Raw genomic sequence first — 15,398 nt, 5'->3', positions numbered from 1 at the left:
AATGTACTCCCAACCTGTAGGGTGTGCCCCACCTCTCGCCCAATGATTGCTGGAGGTGGGCACAAGCTCTCCTGCAATCCTGCACGGTTAAGTGGGCATGGATAATGATGGCTGACTCACCAAAAATCATAAACACTCTTCTTTCTTGAGAGATTTATCATACTGCCCATTGTTTCAATTTTGAGCCTCATTCCTCTGCATCATCTTATTTCATTGCATTACGCTGCGTTGAGCCGTGTTGTTTTAAATCAGAGTGGATCGTGGTTGACATTCAAATCAAACTGGATGAAATTGGTATTTGCTGCTCATGAGTCTGGAATCGGCCACAAAGCAGAGCTACTTCCGTAGAAATGCAAAATAAATAAGAGAAAAAGGTTCAAGGTCCAAACTCTTCCCAGCTGATAAGAGCAGCTAAATTAAAATATGTTTTGCTGAAAACAATAAAAGTCAGCCCTGTTTTATTTAATGTTAACCAATAAAAAAAAAAAAAAAACAACAACATTTTAATTTGCTGCTCCTTGTAATTGCTTTAAATTGTAGTGGGGACTCTTTTGAAGAACAAATTGAGTACAGTGCTGTAATTGTAAATACACTTTTAAGGGCTGCAATAAGAATTTGCTGAGGGTGAAAAGTCAGTGAAAAAAATACACAAAATTAGCTAAATTACAGTAATTTCTGCATGTTAATTGTTATCTTTCTCCTTGTATAATTAGCATGATTATCATTCTTTTTGTAGCTTTGCTTCCTTTTACTGCATAAGAGAGCTGATTCAGAAAATGACAACCTGATTTATTTTTAGGACAACATAGAATTAGTCTGTAAATTATTTTTTTTCCAGCTTTGATTGTGTGTTTTCTCTTAAACATATTTCTCTATCACCTTCCTGCCAAAATGCCTTTTTTGCAGCTGTGAGTTTGTTGCATTCAGATTTACATGTAGGTGGATCACGTGAGACTTTCAATGGATCAAACGAGAGATTAGTCAAGAGGAAGAGCTGCTCACCTGACTCTCAAACCGGAGGCTCTCTATTTTCTGCTGCTGTGGGCGTCTCCGCCCACGGCAGCTGATGTCTTCCTTCACATGTTGTTGGCAAACATCTGAGTGAAATGACAGCTCAAAATAAAATAGTAAAAAAAAAAAAAATTCTAAAAATGAAGCAATGGAAAGTTTCTTGATGTCATCAATATTCAATTCAGTTTCATTTTAAAACACTTTGCTGATCTCAAAAATTAAAAATTAATGTTGCGACTCTCATAGTTCTCCAGAGTTGTCATAGATGCTGATCGTAGTGGGCAGGAAGGATCTCCTGTAGCTGTCTGTAATGCAGCTGTTCTGAAGAAAGCTGAGAAGAAACCTTCCTCTGTTTTAATAATGAAGGATTTTAACTTGTATTTCTTGACTTGATTAAGCATGATTAGAAATTAAACCTTTGAGATTATCTCACTAGATGGGCAAAGACCTTGAAAAGATTTTATGTTTTCTTGTTGACATCACGACCTTCATGTTCTGATAGGTTCATTTGCAAGATATTGGCAAATTTAAATCTTAGTTGCACATCATTTACTCACTGAAATACAAACGAATAAGAGCCTGGCGTGCAGAAATAGAGAAACACATAATCTCAGCTAAATTAATCCAAGCAGAGAGAATCAACGGCTGCTTCCTCCAAATGCCTCCTGCTCTCAGACAGGAAATGAAGCCAGACGGGGCCGCGTTAGGCGGCTGTTTACCCGGCAGCAGCAGAAGCCATGTTCTTGGATCAGCGTCAACTTTTCACCCAAAATGGCTTTTATTAGGACAAGGCTTTGGGCAGACTTATCCGGGATCAGCCCCTTTCAGCTGCCACAGAATCAGCAGCAGGATTCTCAGATGGAACAAATAATGTATAGTTCCGTATATTCCTCATATTTAGTGATTCATCATGATTAATAGGCAAGAGTGCAAAAATAGAGCTTATACATTGGTGCAAATGCATTTTTTATATTTTGCATCAAAGGATACAGATGTTTTACTAATATTTTAAATATTTCTGGAGCTATAGTGCTCTAAGTTTTTTGTTAGGTTTTCTCTTGACATTTGTGTCTTTGTAACAAACTAAAAGGATGTGTTGTTCAAAAATACCTAAACAAGTCAGCAGGCATGTTCAACCCAGAACTGAGACCCTTTTTCCCACCTAAGACCAATGCACAAAAAGCCAATGATGTAAATGGGACTGATCTGTTGCTATAATGCCTCTGAGCTGCCTGTAGAGGCCATCAGAGAGCTGAAGAATCGGTGTATTTCAGTATGTTAGCATTGTAGTAGTTCGGGATAGAATGTAGAGACGACGTTTTATATGTGTAGCAACAGAGCGATGCGATTTAAAGGCTTAAAAAATTAATGCTTTGCTTGCTCTCTTTGCCATGTTCTGTGAATTTAGGAGATTTTTTTCGTCATTTAACGTAAAGGTATTTCTTATGTTATCAATACTATGTTCAGGATTGTCGTTTTCAGCTCATCACAGATTTTATGTATGGATGTCCTGATAATGATTTTTTAACCCGATGCAGAGCAGAGGTTTTTGTCTAATTAACTCATTGTCTGTAGGTATCTAGATTTGCAGAAGTTCAAACTGAGCTGAATGGAGAAGGAGGGAGATTAAACTGACTTTGAATGTGGCATGGCTGTTGGTGCCTTGCAGACGGGTCAGAAACTGATGATCTGCTGGGATTTTCATGCACTAGCATCTCTCATCCTTGCAGAATGGTCTGTTAAAGATGGCAAATCCATTGAAAGGAAGCTAGTTTGTCCTTTTTTGACAACAGGCTCGCCATAATTGAACAATATCAGTGGGACCCTTTGCTTGGTCTGATGAGTTTCTGTTTTAGTTGCCACTTCCATTTGGTAGGGTCATAATTTTTGTGAACCTGATGTTGTGGATCCATCTTGCCCTGCTTCAAGGGTTCATGCCGCTGCTGCTGGTGGTGTAACGGTATGCAGTATATTTTCTTGACACAGTTCCTCAATAGTGAGTTCATGGCACTCCAGTGGCCTTCATAGTGACCCGATTTCAGTCCAGTAGAGCACCTTCAGGAAGTGTTGGAATGGGAAATTCACATGGATTTTCAGCTACCTAATCTGTGCCAATTGCATGATGCTATGTTGAATGTTTCTGAAATGTTATTAAATACAACACAAAGATTTAGGCAGTTTGGAAGACAAAGACAGTCCAATCAAATACCAACAAGATCTAATAAAGTGGCTGTCAAACAAACGCAAAGGATCAAATTAGATCGATCCTTTGTAAGAAAATATAAATTGCACATTATTCAGGTATAGTGCTCTGAGAGGATTTTTTTATTGAATTAACACTGCATTAAAAACAGGAATAAATTCAGTTTAAGACATTTTTTGAGTTTGCCATTGACTATTGAAGGTAACTTCTCAAAAGCTCAGGAAAAAAGGCACCAACATTTTAGAGTGTATAGAGGACAGGGTTGAAAAAGTCATGTAGGCTTTTATCAACTACTTGCTAAGTGGAGGTCTAAAAATTTTTCTTTTCTGCTTTGCTTGTTCTCTTTGCCGTGTACTCACTGGTAAAAATGACTTTTTTTGCTTCTGGATATCTTGACTTCTCATTGCAGAGTTGTAATGAATCAAGGACTTATAAAAAAAAGTCACATGGACCCAAAATGCACCCAAATGTTTAGTGTAGAGGGCTTTGGTAAGCTGTGATGATGTGGCAAAGAAGACATATTGAATCTTTTGCTACAAAAAGAGGCTCCGGTTTCAAAGTTTATGCTGACACTTTTCTCTGCTAAATAAAGAACGCCCAGGCGTTCTTTAGAAGAAATTATTGAAAACCTTCCATAAGTTAATTATTAATCAAACATTTGAAAAGTGTATGAATGTATGAGGGGTAAAAAGTAAGAAATCGAACAAGAATCAGTTTTGCAGTATGGTTACTGCTGAGGATGAAGAATCATGATGGTTGCATGTCACTGCAGTTAAATCAAACCTCTACTTTGGGTAAAACTGCATCCGATTGATTGAAATTACGTAATGTGGTATAACATGCGAAGTAAAAGTGTAAATCGGGGCCAGTTTTCTGCGCTCATCAAGGAAGTCATCAGCAAAGTCAAGAAGGAGCCAATCTGAATGTAAACAACACTAAGAAGATTTTATCTCCGAGTTCAGCCGTAGTTCAAATTTGAAAACCTCCACCATTCACAAAGTTTACATGTCCACTCAATGACTAAATGTTTTCAGCTGGACGTCTTACAAGAAGGGGTTCTCACAAAATTGCTTCACTTCATTCAGCCCTCGTACTTTTCTTCATGCATTGTCAGTCAGAGGTTGGTTGTGTTTTTTTTTTAGCTGATATGAATAATGACATGACTGACAGCGAGCAGCAGCAGGTGGCAAGCAGCAAATCAGTGTCAGTTCTGCTGCTTTGACTGACATTCATGTAAAAAAAAAAAAGCTTTGCATGCAGAAAAAGCCCCGGAAAAGGGTTTGTACGAAAGACTTTCTGTCCTCAAGACAGTAAAGCAAGGTGAATTTGATGGCAAGATACGTATTTGAATATGTTAATTAAAAGCAGCTTTCTATATTTTTTGTGGTTACACATCGGGAAAAGCAGCAGAAAACTATGTGTGATGCTCCCACCACTGTTTTGGTTGATATTGTTCACCATCTACGCAGCTATTTATAAATGGTGGCACAAAGCCCGGAGCTCTGAAGTGTCTTACAAATGTTGCCACAATACATTTCTGACTAATGCCGAATGATTTCTAAGCTAACATTTGAATTTCTCCCTATTGAGATGATATGTCCTTGCACTAAAATAAGGTTTTTCCAGTTAGCACAAATTGGAAAGAAATGTCATGATAACTAGCGAGTGCAATGATTTGGCTGAGAATGGACTTACTATTCCTGGTTCTGTGGTGTTCCGTTCAGAAAAGCAAAGATAGGCTAAAGCAGAATAGCTGCAGGCTAAAGAGCTACATGGAAGGATTTCACATCCAGTGGCACACAATGTACCAGCAGGATCCACTGGCTGATTTAGCCTTAATTAGGCTTTGTATTCATGGTCATTCAGTACTCTCACGACACTATTTTAGACCTAAAATAGTCTCAAATTTATATAAATTATGCATTCTTGAATCAACATTTTATTGTATGCAAGTGATCACTAATGTCTTATTGTAGATCTGAAGTGAAATTAGATTTTTAATGTGTCAAAGAACAGAAAGAAAATTCCGACTTCTGCTCTGGCAAGTTTTTCTGACTCAACACTGACACCAGGTGGATAAACTTTGTCATTGCATTTTTTTTTACTTTGTTTTAAGAATAAGTTTTAAGTGCTAAACAGATTTTAAAAGCAAGTTTTACACATTGAACACAACCATAATTAAGTATAAAACAGCAGAGAGAAAAGGGAAAGGAAACAGCCAGGGCTTCTTCTTTACTGCTGTTCTGAGATGAACTGGAACATAATGTTCATGACCTGTGGGGTAATCCCCTTTATGGACATTTCAGGCTCAGGATGAGGCCTTGGGGACAGAATGTACAGCTATGGTTTATGCAGCTCCAAAAACAGACCAATACCCCGAGGCTTGCATTATACCAAGAGCTTGTTGAAAAAATATCTATGAATTTCCTGTTTCTAACAAATCAACAACTGCAGCTTCAAATGTAATTACACCATATATAAGCACATCTGAAGAATATGAATTAATGAATAATAATCAAGAACAACTTAGAATCATCTGGTTAATTTGTTATTTTTTAATAAGTATAAGTAATGATAACTATTAGGCACAATTATTGTCAGCCTTTAACTTGTAAAATAAAAGTAAATGCAGCATTATCATAATTTCTAATTTAGTTTTTTATAAGTTGAGCAGTGTCCTGGAATGATCTGTAAATACCTTTTTTTTACTGTAACATAAATATGATCCATTTCTCAATTATCTTTCCTAATGGGAGAGACAAGAAAACCTATCATACAAACAAGGCAGATGCATGTTAATTTATTTTACAATATAAGAAAATAAATATACTAAGTCTCCATAACAACCATTAGATGCTACATGCTAACAAATATGTTTGCCTTCATCAGAGGAGAATAAAGTGAAGCTTTTCAGGCAACAATCACTCTATGTTGACCAGTTGTCAAAGAAACTAAAGAACATGCAGAAAAGGATTTTGCATTCACTGTTAAGTGGAAGATCTGTGATGCTGTGGGCTTGCTTTGCTTGTAGTTGTAAGGGTTTTGAACTCTGCGAACCACCAGGGCACTTCACTCTGAAGACTTCTGTCAGCTTAAGATGAGTCGTTGTTGGGTCTTTCACCAGGATTATGATAATGACTCCAAACATATGGACAAATCAGCACAGAACAGCTTCATCTGACGCAAAATCGTAAAATCTCTTTTTTGGTCGTCTCATTCCGTTTCCCTCTGTTGGGATCTTTTCCTCCATCATCTTCATCCTGTTTGCCTTCAGCTCTGCTGTTGCTCTCTGACATGTGGAAGCAGCACTCTGGCAGCAGATGGACTCTAATCTGCAGCTCTAAACTCCATGATGATGATGATGATGATGATGAGTGGACAACCAAACGAGTAATTCAGCTGCTGTTTCTGTTTTCCTTGCATGTCAGTGGCGTGTAAAGCAGATCAGAGATCAGTGGAAACATGAAGGCGATTAAAAGGACTTAGCACACAGTTTAAATAATGTTTGGTTAAATTTGTTTGGTGGTGTAGTTACACTGAATGTATATATTTAATTATTTACTATTTCACTGAAACATTTAATATGTCTTGGAGTAAAAAATTTGGATGTAAAGATCCAATTTCTGGAGAAATACCTACTTAATTTCTGTTTTTGTGAATAATGTTAGAATTATGTGAAGACGAAATTAAATATGTATCCTGGGACACCTCTGTAAGGAACCTAATAAAAATACAAAAATGCATATTTTGTTTTCCGTAGGTGGGCAGTCAGTGCCCCAGGACCCCTCGCCCACTTCCACCTGCCCTCCAGGGCCACCCGGGCCTCCGGCTGGTGCCAACGGCAGCAGCGACATCATGGTGAACTTTGACCCTGACCCGGCAGACCTGGCACTGTCCAGTGTGCCGGGGCAGGAGGCCTTTGACCCACGGCGGCATCGCTTCTCGGACGACGAGCTGAAGCCTCAGCCGATGATCAAAAAGGCTCGCAAGATGCTGGTCCCAGACGAACAGAAGGTACTACATCTCCCACAATCCACTTCTGTCTGGCATAAAAACCAATCTGTTCACTGTAGCAGAGTGTTTCTTTGTTGAAACTGGGTGGTACATCAATCCAGCAAATACAAATTATGATCCAAACAAAATATAGATAGATTTGTAATTATATGTACCATATTTTCCGCACTATAAGGTGCACCTAAAAGCCTTAAATTTCCTCAAAAGTCGACAGTGCGCCTTATAATCCAGTGAGCTTTATACATGGACCAATATTGAGCCACAACAAGTCTAGCAACTACGGTAAGCAGCCGCCGACTTCATTTTCGCCCGTAGAAGAAGAAGCGCGCGGTGCATGCTGGGATAATTGATAATTGAAGGGTGACCATCGTCTGGCCACGCCCCGGCCCAGTCGCGAAAACTACATTTCATACATTCTTTATGTCAACAAAGTGGCTTTAGACATTCATCCGGGGTGCTTCGGCTAGGGTTACCAAGGGACCAGCCCATATACATTTAAAGCCGGGGGGGCGGGGGAAGAGAGACAGTCTGCGGTGGCAGCGTGTCGGTTGGTCTGTGTTACCCAGAAAGCAGTTGGGCACAATATCACAACACCAACACCGTGAGTGAAACATTGACTGAGGCAGCCTACTATATAAAGTACTCGGGGACCATTTCTTTATTATTACACATCCACATTTGTAGAGTACAGAACAAATCATGTCCTGTAGGTTCGATACGGGACGGGTGGCAACCGTAACGTCTATTCTATGCACCTTATATGTGAAAAAAGTTTTGAAATAGGCCATTCATTGAAGGTTCGCCTTATAATCCGGTGCGCCTTATAGTGCGGAAAATACGGTAATTTCATATTTTACATTTTGGAGCGTTTAAATATTTTTGGTTGACTTGCTTCAAACTCTGTTGATCTGGATGTCACACTATAATTATGTGCTAAAAGACACAATGAATATGTCAACATAATCCTGAATGGAGCATTTATTTTCATGATTTGATCACATTTTGCAGAAAAAAAAGTTGACTTCCAATAATCAAATGATTTCAGGGACTTTCTTCTGATTCAAATGACATGAGACAAAAAATAAAAATCTAAATCTAAATTCTTAACTTGATCATCACAAAGGTCACCGCTCTGTGCTGAAATAATCTAAAAAACCAAAAACCTTAGGTAGCGCGACGTCCAGCTGGTGTTAATGCCTCTTGACAAAAGCTCTAAAATATTTTGTCCTCAGCTCATTGCACAATAGGCAAAGCTGTGATCAATTGCTCATGGCTTCACAGTTCAGCACAGAGCAGCTGCATCTCCTGAAGCGCTTATAATTTATGGAGAGATGAAGGCACTCACCTCGCCGTGTTCAGCCGCGGTTAGTTTCATCAATCATGTGTGCAGCTATGGGAAAAAAATGATATTGGGTCAATCCTAAAGGTGCGTTTCATATCAGTGCAGCAGCTCTTCATGAGCAGGATCAGCACCGCAAAAATAAAATGCAGAGTATTTGTGAATCGCATCGCAAATCAAATTATTTCACAGGATTTTACGCCAACAGAAACGGCGGCAGGAAATGTTTTATGCTAAGTGAGGTTTAACCTTTTGAGAAAATCTCCAAAAACAAACAAACAAATAATGAAAATATGAAAACACCACAGCTGAGGTAACGTGTAACTCTTATTCTCATAATAATTGTTGCAGAAGTGCCTTTTTTTCCTGCCTGTAGTCGTGGCCTGACGATAACCAGATGTAGATCGATCTGTGAAGGAAGCAGTAATTCTTTTGGACCCACGCTGATCCGCTCATCATAAATCGTTCAGATAGAAATCTCTGGTTTTGGTTTGTGTTTGACCTGTTTTTTCAGCTCTGTAGGCCCTTATGTTATTGCTCTGCCCAATAATCTCCTTGTTTGATCTTCAGTAGAAAGTCAGAATTTTTTTATGTGACCTTCAAACTACAGTATTGCTGCAGGATTTCTACAGAAGGTTTATTGGTTCAACAAAGCAGCTCAGCGGGTCGGCTTTGTACAGCTGGATTGGGAATTCGCTACGGGTTCATTGAACAATGGGTTTTTATTGTGCATCTTTTCAAATGGCATGTTTTAGAGCCTCCAGTTAATGATTAATCAGCCACTAAATTAGTTGATGATTATTTTGATAATCACCATTAATTTTCAGCTCTACTAATGATATTTATTCTTCCATATTTGTTCACATTTTTCTAATCTTGCCTGATGTAAGCTTCATGTTCAAGTAGTTAAGCAGGCTTCAAGAAAATGTAGATTTTTATCTATCCATCCATTTTATAGTCTAGGATGGTGTTAGCCAGAATTGGGAGGTTATTTGTAATGTATTGTGCAGCTCCACAAAAAAACTAGGCTTCCTTTGTAGCGTTTCTTCTGTTCTTGTGTGCTGTCGTAGCTTTAAATGTTCTCTAGTTGTAAGCATTGAGCTGTTGCCTTTTTTCCTTTCCTGCCATCTTTCTACTCATCACATGACTGACCCTTGTCATCCCGCTCCTCTTTTTCTTTTCTGTCCTCCCTTCACCTTTTCCCCCCCACACACCCCAACATACCACACCGGCGCCGCCAACAGGATGAGAAGTACTGGAGCAGGCGTTTGAAAAACAACGAGGCGGCCAAGCGCTCGCGAGACGCACGGCGGCTGAAGGAGAACCAGATCTCGGTGCGCGCCGCCTTCCTGGAGCGGGAGAACGCCACCCTCCGGCAGGAAGTGGCCGACATGAGGAAGGAGCTAGGCCGCTGCAGGAACATCATCAACAAGTACGAGAGTCGGCACGGAGACTTGTGAAGGCGGAGGAGGACGACGAGAGAGGGGAAGGATCTGGAGAGGAAGAGGAGTTGAGAGAAGGGTACAACCCAACGACAGCAGCACTTTAGTTGAAGTGGCGAGGGGGCAAAGCCGGAGTAGATCTGCAGTAAGCGCTGTGTGACACCAGGCGCAAACATGGCCAGTTTGGTCGAGTTTTAGCAGGGTGCCATGACTGAAAAGCGCAGCGGTGCCACTTTCCCCCAGTTTGACTCTTCGTATTTGCTGTTTCACTGAATCCACACTCTGTACTGTACGGTCACACCGCATCCGTCCCCTCCGACGCTGTGCTTGCGCCCGGTGTTGCACTGCGTTTTTTGCAGGTAGTGCATTCTGACCTGCTGCTCTGGCCAGTTCAAACAGGGTGTTGAGTTCACAGTATGCCAGTGAAATGTCACTTTTTAAGCTCAAGGCATGGACACAAGCCAGGAGAGATCAGAAGTGTAATTGTTTTATGGAGTTTTTCTATAACTAGTACAAAAATCTTATATTTTTGAACTGGGCAGGAAGATAGAACTAGTCCAGCAAAACGGTGAGGGAGGAGGAGGAGGAGGAGGAAGAAGTCATGCAGGGTTTTCGTCCAGAACGCAAAGAGATTTTGACAAATGATTACTGTATATTTTTCTATTAGCAGAGATATTAAGGAGGAGGATTTTAGAGACAATCTTTTGTACATTTTATATATTGGGGAAGGGGCGGGGATTTCAGCTGGACAGTCACGGGGCCACATATAAGTCTTTTCCTCTCAGCTGATTATTGCTAGTAAACAAAAAGATCTATTTTCAATGTTACGGAGCGGGGTAGTCAGAGGAAGATGTGTAACAGAGAATGTATCAAGGTTGAATCAGGTATTTCGCACAGACAAGGCGAGGTAACTCAGTAATGATTTTTTTTTTCTTTGCGATGAAGGGAGACGGAAGCATGACCAGAGGAAGAAACAAAAACTGTATAGCTTAAAGAAACTTTAGTGTTCGTTTTTTTTTCCTTGTGAGCTCGGTTTGAGCACTTGAGTTGTATTCTTCTACTTGATTCCGTGTCCGACTTTTAATAATCACAGGGCTTTTTTTTTTTTTTGCGAAGGTTAAGGAGAAAAGGAAAAAAAATATATTAATACAGGAAGTAATTAGCCATCCAAACAGCTGGATGTGAGCAGATGTTTGAGAGCAAAGAAAAAGAGAGCAGTGTTTTGCTGGCAGGATTGCATTTAATTAGGAGAAGAGCTGCTCATGTGTGTTTTCTAGTTACTCCTCAGTCATGTCCAGGAAATGCGCTAACTGGTTTAGGGTTGTGACTGAAAATGTCAGCATGCAGACACACACACACACACACAGACACGCCCAGTCCTCTCCCTCATTTGAATCTTTATTGTTGTTGGTGATGTTGTTATGGACTTCTATGGTGCTGACCTGATCCTCCACCTGACAAACACACACACACACGCACGCACACACGCACACGCACGCACACACACACCCCAACAGACGATAATCATATTTACACATCTCAAACACATTACTAAACTGCCTATATATTTTCTTTGTCTTTTATTCCTATTTTTAGTTCACATTTTCTTTCCTTTGTTGTGTAACGTAATGAAAACTTCTATACAGATTTACACACAAACACTTTGTCTATACCTCTCCTTCAAACTTTACCCAATGAGAAAGAGAAACGCATCCTACTGCTACTGTACCATACAACTGTACTATTAAATATTAAAGTATTCACTAAATATATATATATGTGTATACGATATATGCTTGAATTATGTGATTATAGTTGTAACATACATAATTGAATATATTACAGAAAAAACAAGATTTCTCTCAGGTGTTTCTTTTTTTTGTCTGAGGTATAAAATCTGTTCAACTACGATAATAAAAACAGACGCAAAAAAATCTTTAATCAAAAACCAGATTTTTGGGAGGGTTTATTTGAAGAAAAAGTTGTAGTCTAATATTTAGTTGTCAGTTTAGTTGAGTTTATAACCAACTCACTTCAATATTTCATAGAAAGTTCAACAACAGGCCTCAGGACTTTTCACTAATCCCCATAGTTACTGTTGCTATGCCTGTCAAGCTCTGGATTCAGAAACGCCAGAAAGGTTTATTATGAGAGGTGACCACTAGGTGCTGCTACTTTGTATTGGTAATCATGAAAAAGAAAAAAAATATTCATGTTGATACTGAAAGATGCTCACTTTTTACCATTGAGATTTCAACTGATTACATTTTAGATCCACCATGTTTCTGGCTCCAAGAAAGCCGCTTGGTCATAGCTCAATGCTAACATGCTAAAATGCTAATATCGAATCTCTTCCCACTGCATTTTCACCCCCCATTGATACTAAAACAGCATTTTAGTTTAAAAAAGTTGTTCCTATTTGTTTTATATGGACTGTAAGCTGGGAAATAAATTCAAGACCTGTATCTCATTTTGACGAGAACGTTTTTGTTAAAATAAGAAAGTTTCTCACGTTTAAATATTGAACAACAATAATATATTTATTCTCTGATATTAAAATATATTAAACATGAATTAAATATTTCAGTTTAAGAAAGAATCAAGGCATTCTTTTACACTTTCATGTTAGTGATACTGTCACTATCACCACCTTCAGGCATTCAATCAGGTTTACAGCAGTTTCATCTGTGCTGTTTTCTACTGTTTTTTCTACATTTTATTCAGATGCGGAAGAAGTTTTTTTATTTAGATAAAAGTGGAACCAGATGGAAATATACTTGTATAAAATTGATAATCATAAAAATTGTTTGAATAGTTTGGACATTTTGTTTTGCTTCAACACTCACATGCTATTTCAAAGTTTCTGAGTCAAAAGTTACAAACTTTCCAAATGCACCACAATGTTGTGCATCAAGTTCAAAGCTTGGCAGGCATCTGGCTGCGGTCCATTACACACTAACAGAGGTAGGGATGTGGGTCATTTTAGAACTGCCCAGTTCTTATTTACACATACCAACTTTTTTACCTGCTATTTAGTCACAGTTGTAATTATTGCTGCTCTTGTATTTCTTTTAAATAGCTTCCTGCCTGTTTTCTTTAGGAGATGTTGTGTTTTGATTTTTGGCACATCACCCTTTGATTCCCAACAGCAGCTTTTATTTGATCTGCAGTGAGTATGTGTAAACCTTTTTCTTGTCCTCTTTTTAAGGTAATATTTCTAGTCTGACACAAACTTTTGACTATAAATCCCCATAAAAAGGAATCTCAAAGCTCCTTCCAAGCGCATATGAAGGTTTATGCTCTTTCTTGAGATATCTGGGATTTATGATTTTCTTTCACACACACCTTTCAGAAACCTTTTGACAGTGCTATTTTTCTATGTAATTGTGTTGTTGAGCGTGTTGCAATTTTCTCTGGCGGGTGTTTGAGGCCCACTCTTCACATGGAGGCAGCAACAATTTGCTGCTGTCGACAATGCGGGTAATACTGACAATAACGATGATAACAATAATGGACACAGCCTTGATATTTCTTCTTCAACTTTGTGGATTCTCAGCCAACTTCTCCTTGTCGTGATTGACTGTTATGAACTACAAGCGCAACTCCAGCCGGACTCCTCACCAGCATTGTGCGCAGTCCACAGCGGTGATGGCATATGTTGGTATTTTTTTCTCCCTTCAGACACAAATAAAGGCTAATCCCTATTCACTGACAAAGCTTCTCAAGTGTCTTAATGTGTGATTGAAAAGTGAGCTCAAACCTTGTGACAGAACTGTTCTGTTATAGACAGTGTGTGAAACAGAAAACTATTGAATGATCACTGACTTCATATAAAAAAAAAAAATTATGACAAAGGAAAATCATGTGAATCTATGAAACACATTTCAGGTTTATGGTTGTGATAAGTGTGTGTCATAGTGTGTGTGGTGTTGCAGAACCAATTAATGTAAATGGATTTGAAGGTGAAATATTCTTTCAAACAAAAAACTACGGTAAGAGAGATTATTCACAAATGCTAAACAATTAAGACGTCTGCCAGATTTCTTGCAGTTTTCTTGCCAGTTCTCCAGTTGGCTGCGAAAAGCTATTAAATCATGGGGGTACTTAGTTTTTCAAATGGCTTTTCTGGTTTTTTTTTTCAGTTTTGACGCCAGGAATATGTTGCATATTTGAGGTCAGATCCTAATATTTATAGAGAGAACACAGGGAGGGACATTTTTCTCTTTTTATAGTGGTTATGTACTGGAGAGTTTTTATCTCACTCGATGAGTTAATTGACTTATTTACACAAAAAATGATCAGGGCATACTGTAAAGACTAACACTTTGCTCACTTATGAACAAAGTGTTAATGATGTTTGTTAGAAATTATTGTTTTTGGCTATTTTTTTTTTTTGCTGTTTCCAAATGTTTCAATTTATCTTAGAGATTTGCATATTCAGTTCTTTTGCCATCTACCACAAGACATGATTTTTTTTTTTTTTTTTTTTTTGCATCTTTATCTGAAATGCAGGGCTATTTCTGAGACACTTATTTATGTTTTGTAACTAATGTTTCCAAAATGTATTGTTGAAAAGTAGGGTACTAGATTATAAAAAAGTGTTTTTTTTTATTTTTATGTTGCACGAGGATTCAGCTGAATCTTCTTCGCTTCCTCCTCTTTGATTTTTTTGGATCCACATCATGGAGTAAACGTTGCAGGTCGTATACATCAGCAGACCGTTGGGAGGCACTCAGAGCCTTCTGACAGAAGCTCAGACCTGCAGAGAATCTGCAGAGACCATGTCTATTTGTTAGCTTTGTCTCCTTGCCTCAGTGCTGCCCAACGCCTGCGCTTACATGGGTCCTTTTTCATTCGACACGTGTGTCTCTCTGCGGATGCGTGCCCTAATGTGTGTTGCCATGGCTACCGCCATGAATTGTGGGTGTTTCTCAGTGAAACCCCTCCACTTAAGTTATGCAATGTACACCATTCCAAATCATTTGCCGTTTGTGTGTGTATGCGTGTGTGTGGGAGAGAGGATAGCGTCACCACCTGTATGTGGTGGGTTGTGTCAGCTGTTGGGTGATGTTGCGTTCACCAGCTCCCCCTCAGCATGTGGCCACCACCATCTGCCCAAATTGGTGTCGATATTCAGATCCAAATTAAGCTGAGCCATCCTCCGTTTTCCCTGCATTGTTTAGCCTTATCTCACTGGGATTAGCCAGGGCTTTTACCTCTGCCCACTCAACCGGAGACCAGGCTAAAAGGGCAGATTTAATTTGACAAACCAGCACGAGTTGGTTTGTAATTGCAAAGCGAAAGGAACATTATGTCACGTTTCTAACATCTTTTGCAAATGAAAATCTTAAACACGTGCTGTGTATTTCAGGAAATTGTCTAGAAAAGT

General features: G+C 39.0%; 1 protein-coding gene across 1 annotated transcript in view; it reads left to right on the top strand.

The window, feature by feature from the left end:
- dbpa (D site albumin promoter binding protein a) overlaps nt 1-13,725 on the top strand; it is a 38,688-nt gene extending 24,963 nt beyond the window's left edge. The window contains exons 4-5 of the mRNA XM_081612411.1: nt 6,975-7,228; nt 9,812-13,725. Of these exons, the coding sequence (XP_081468537.1) occupies nt 6,975-7,228; nt 9,812-10,027 (470 nt within the window). The 3' untranslated portion in view covers nt 10,028-13,725. The remainder of the gene's footprint in view (nt 1-6,974; nt 7,229-9,811) is intronic.
- The last annotated feature ends 1,673 nt before the right edge of the window (nt 13,726-15,398 follow it).

The sequence above is a fragment of the Poecilia reticulata genome, chromosome 11 (genome assembly GCF_904066995.2).
Source record: "Poecilia reticulata chromosome 11, P_reticulata-male-v2, whole genome shotgun sequence".
NCBI classification, from domain to species: domain Eukaryota; kingdom Metazoa; phylum Chordata; class Actinopteri; order Cyprinodontiformes; family Poeciliidae; genus Poecilia; species Poecilia reticulata.
The sequence above is the reverse complement of the archived record's forward strand: the minus strand, read 5'-3'. Positions and strand labels throughout refer to the sequence as shown.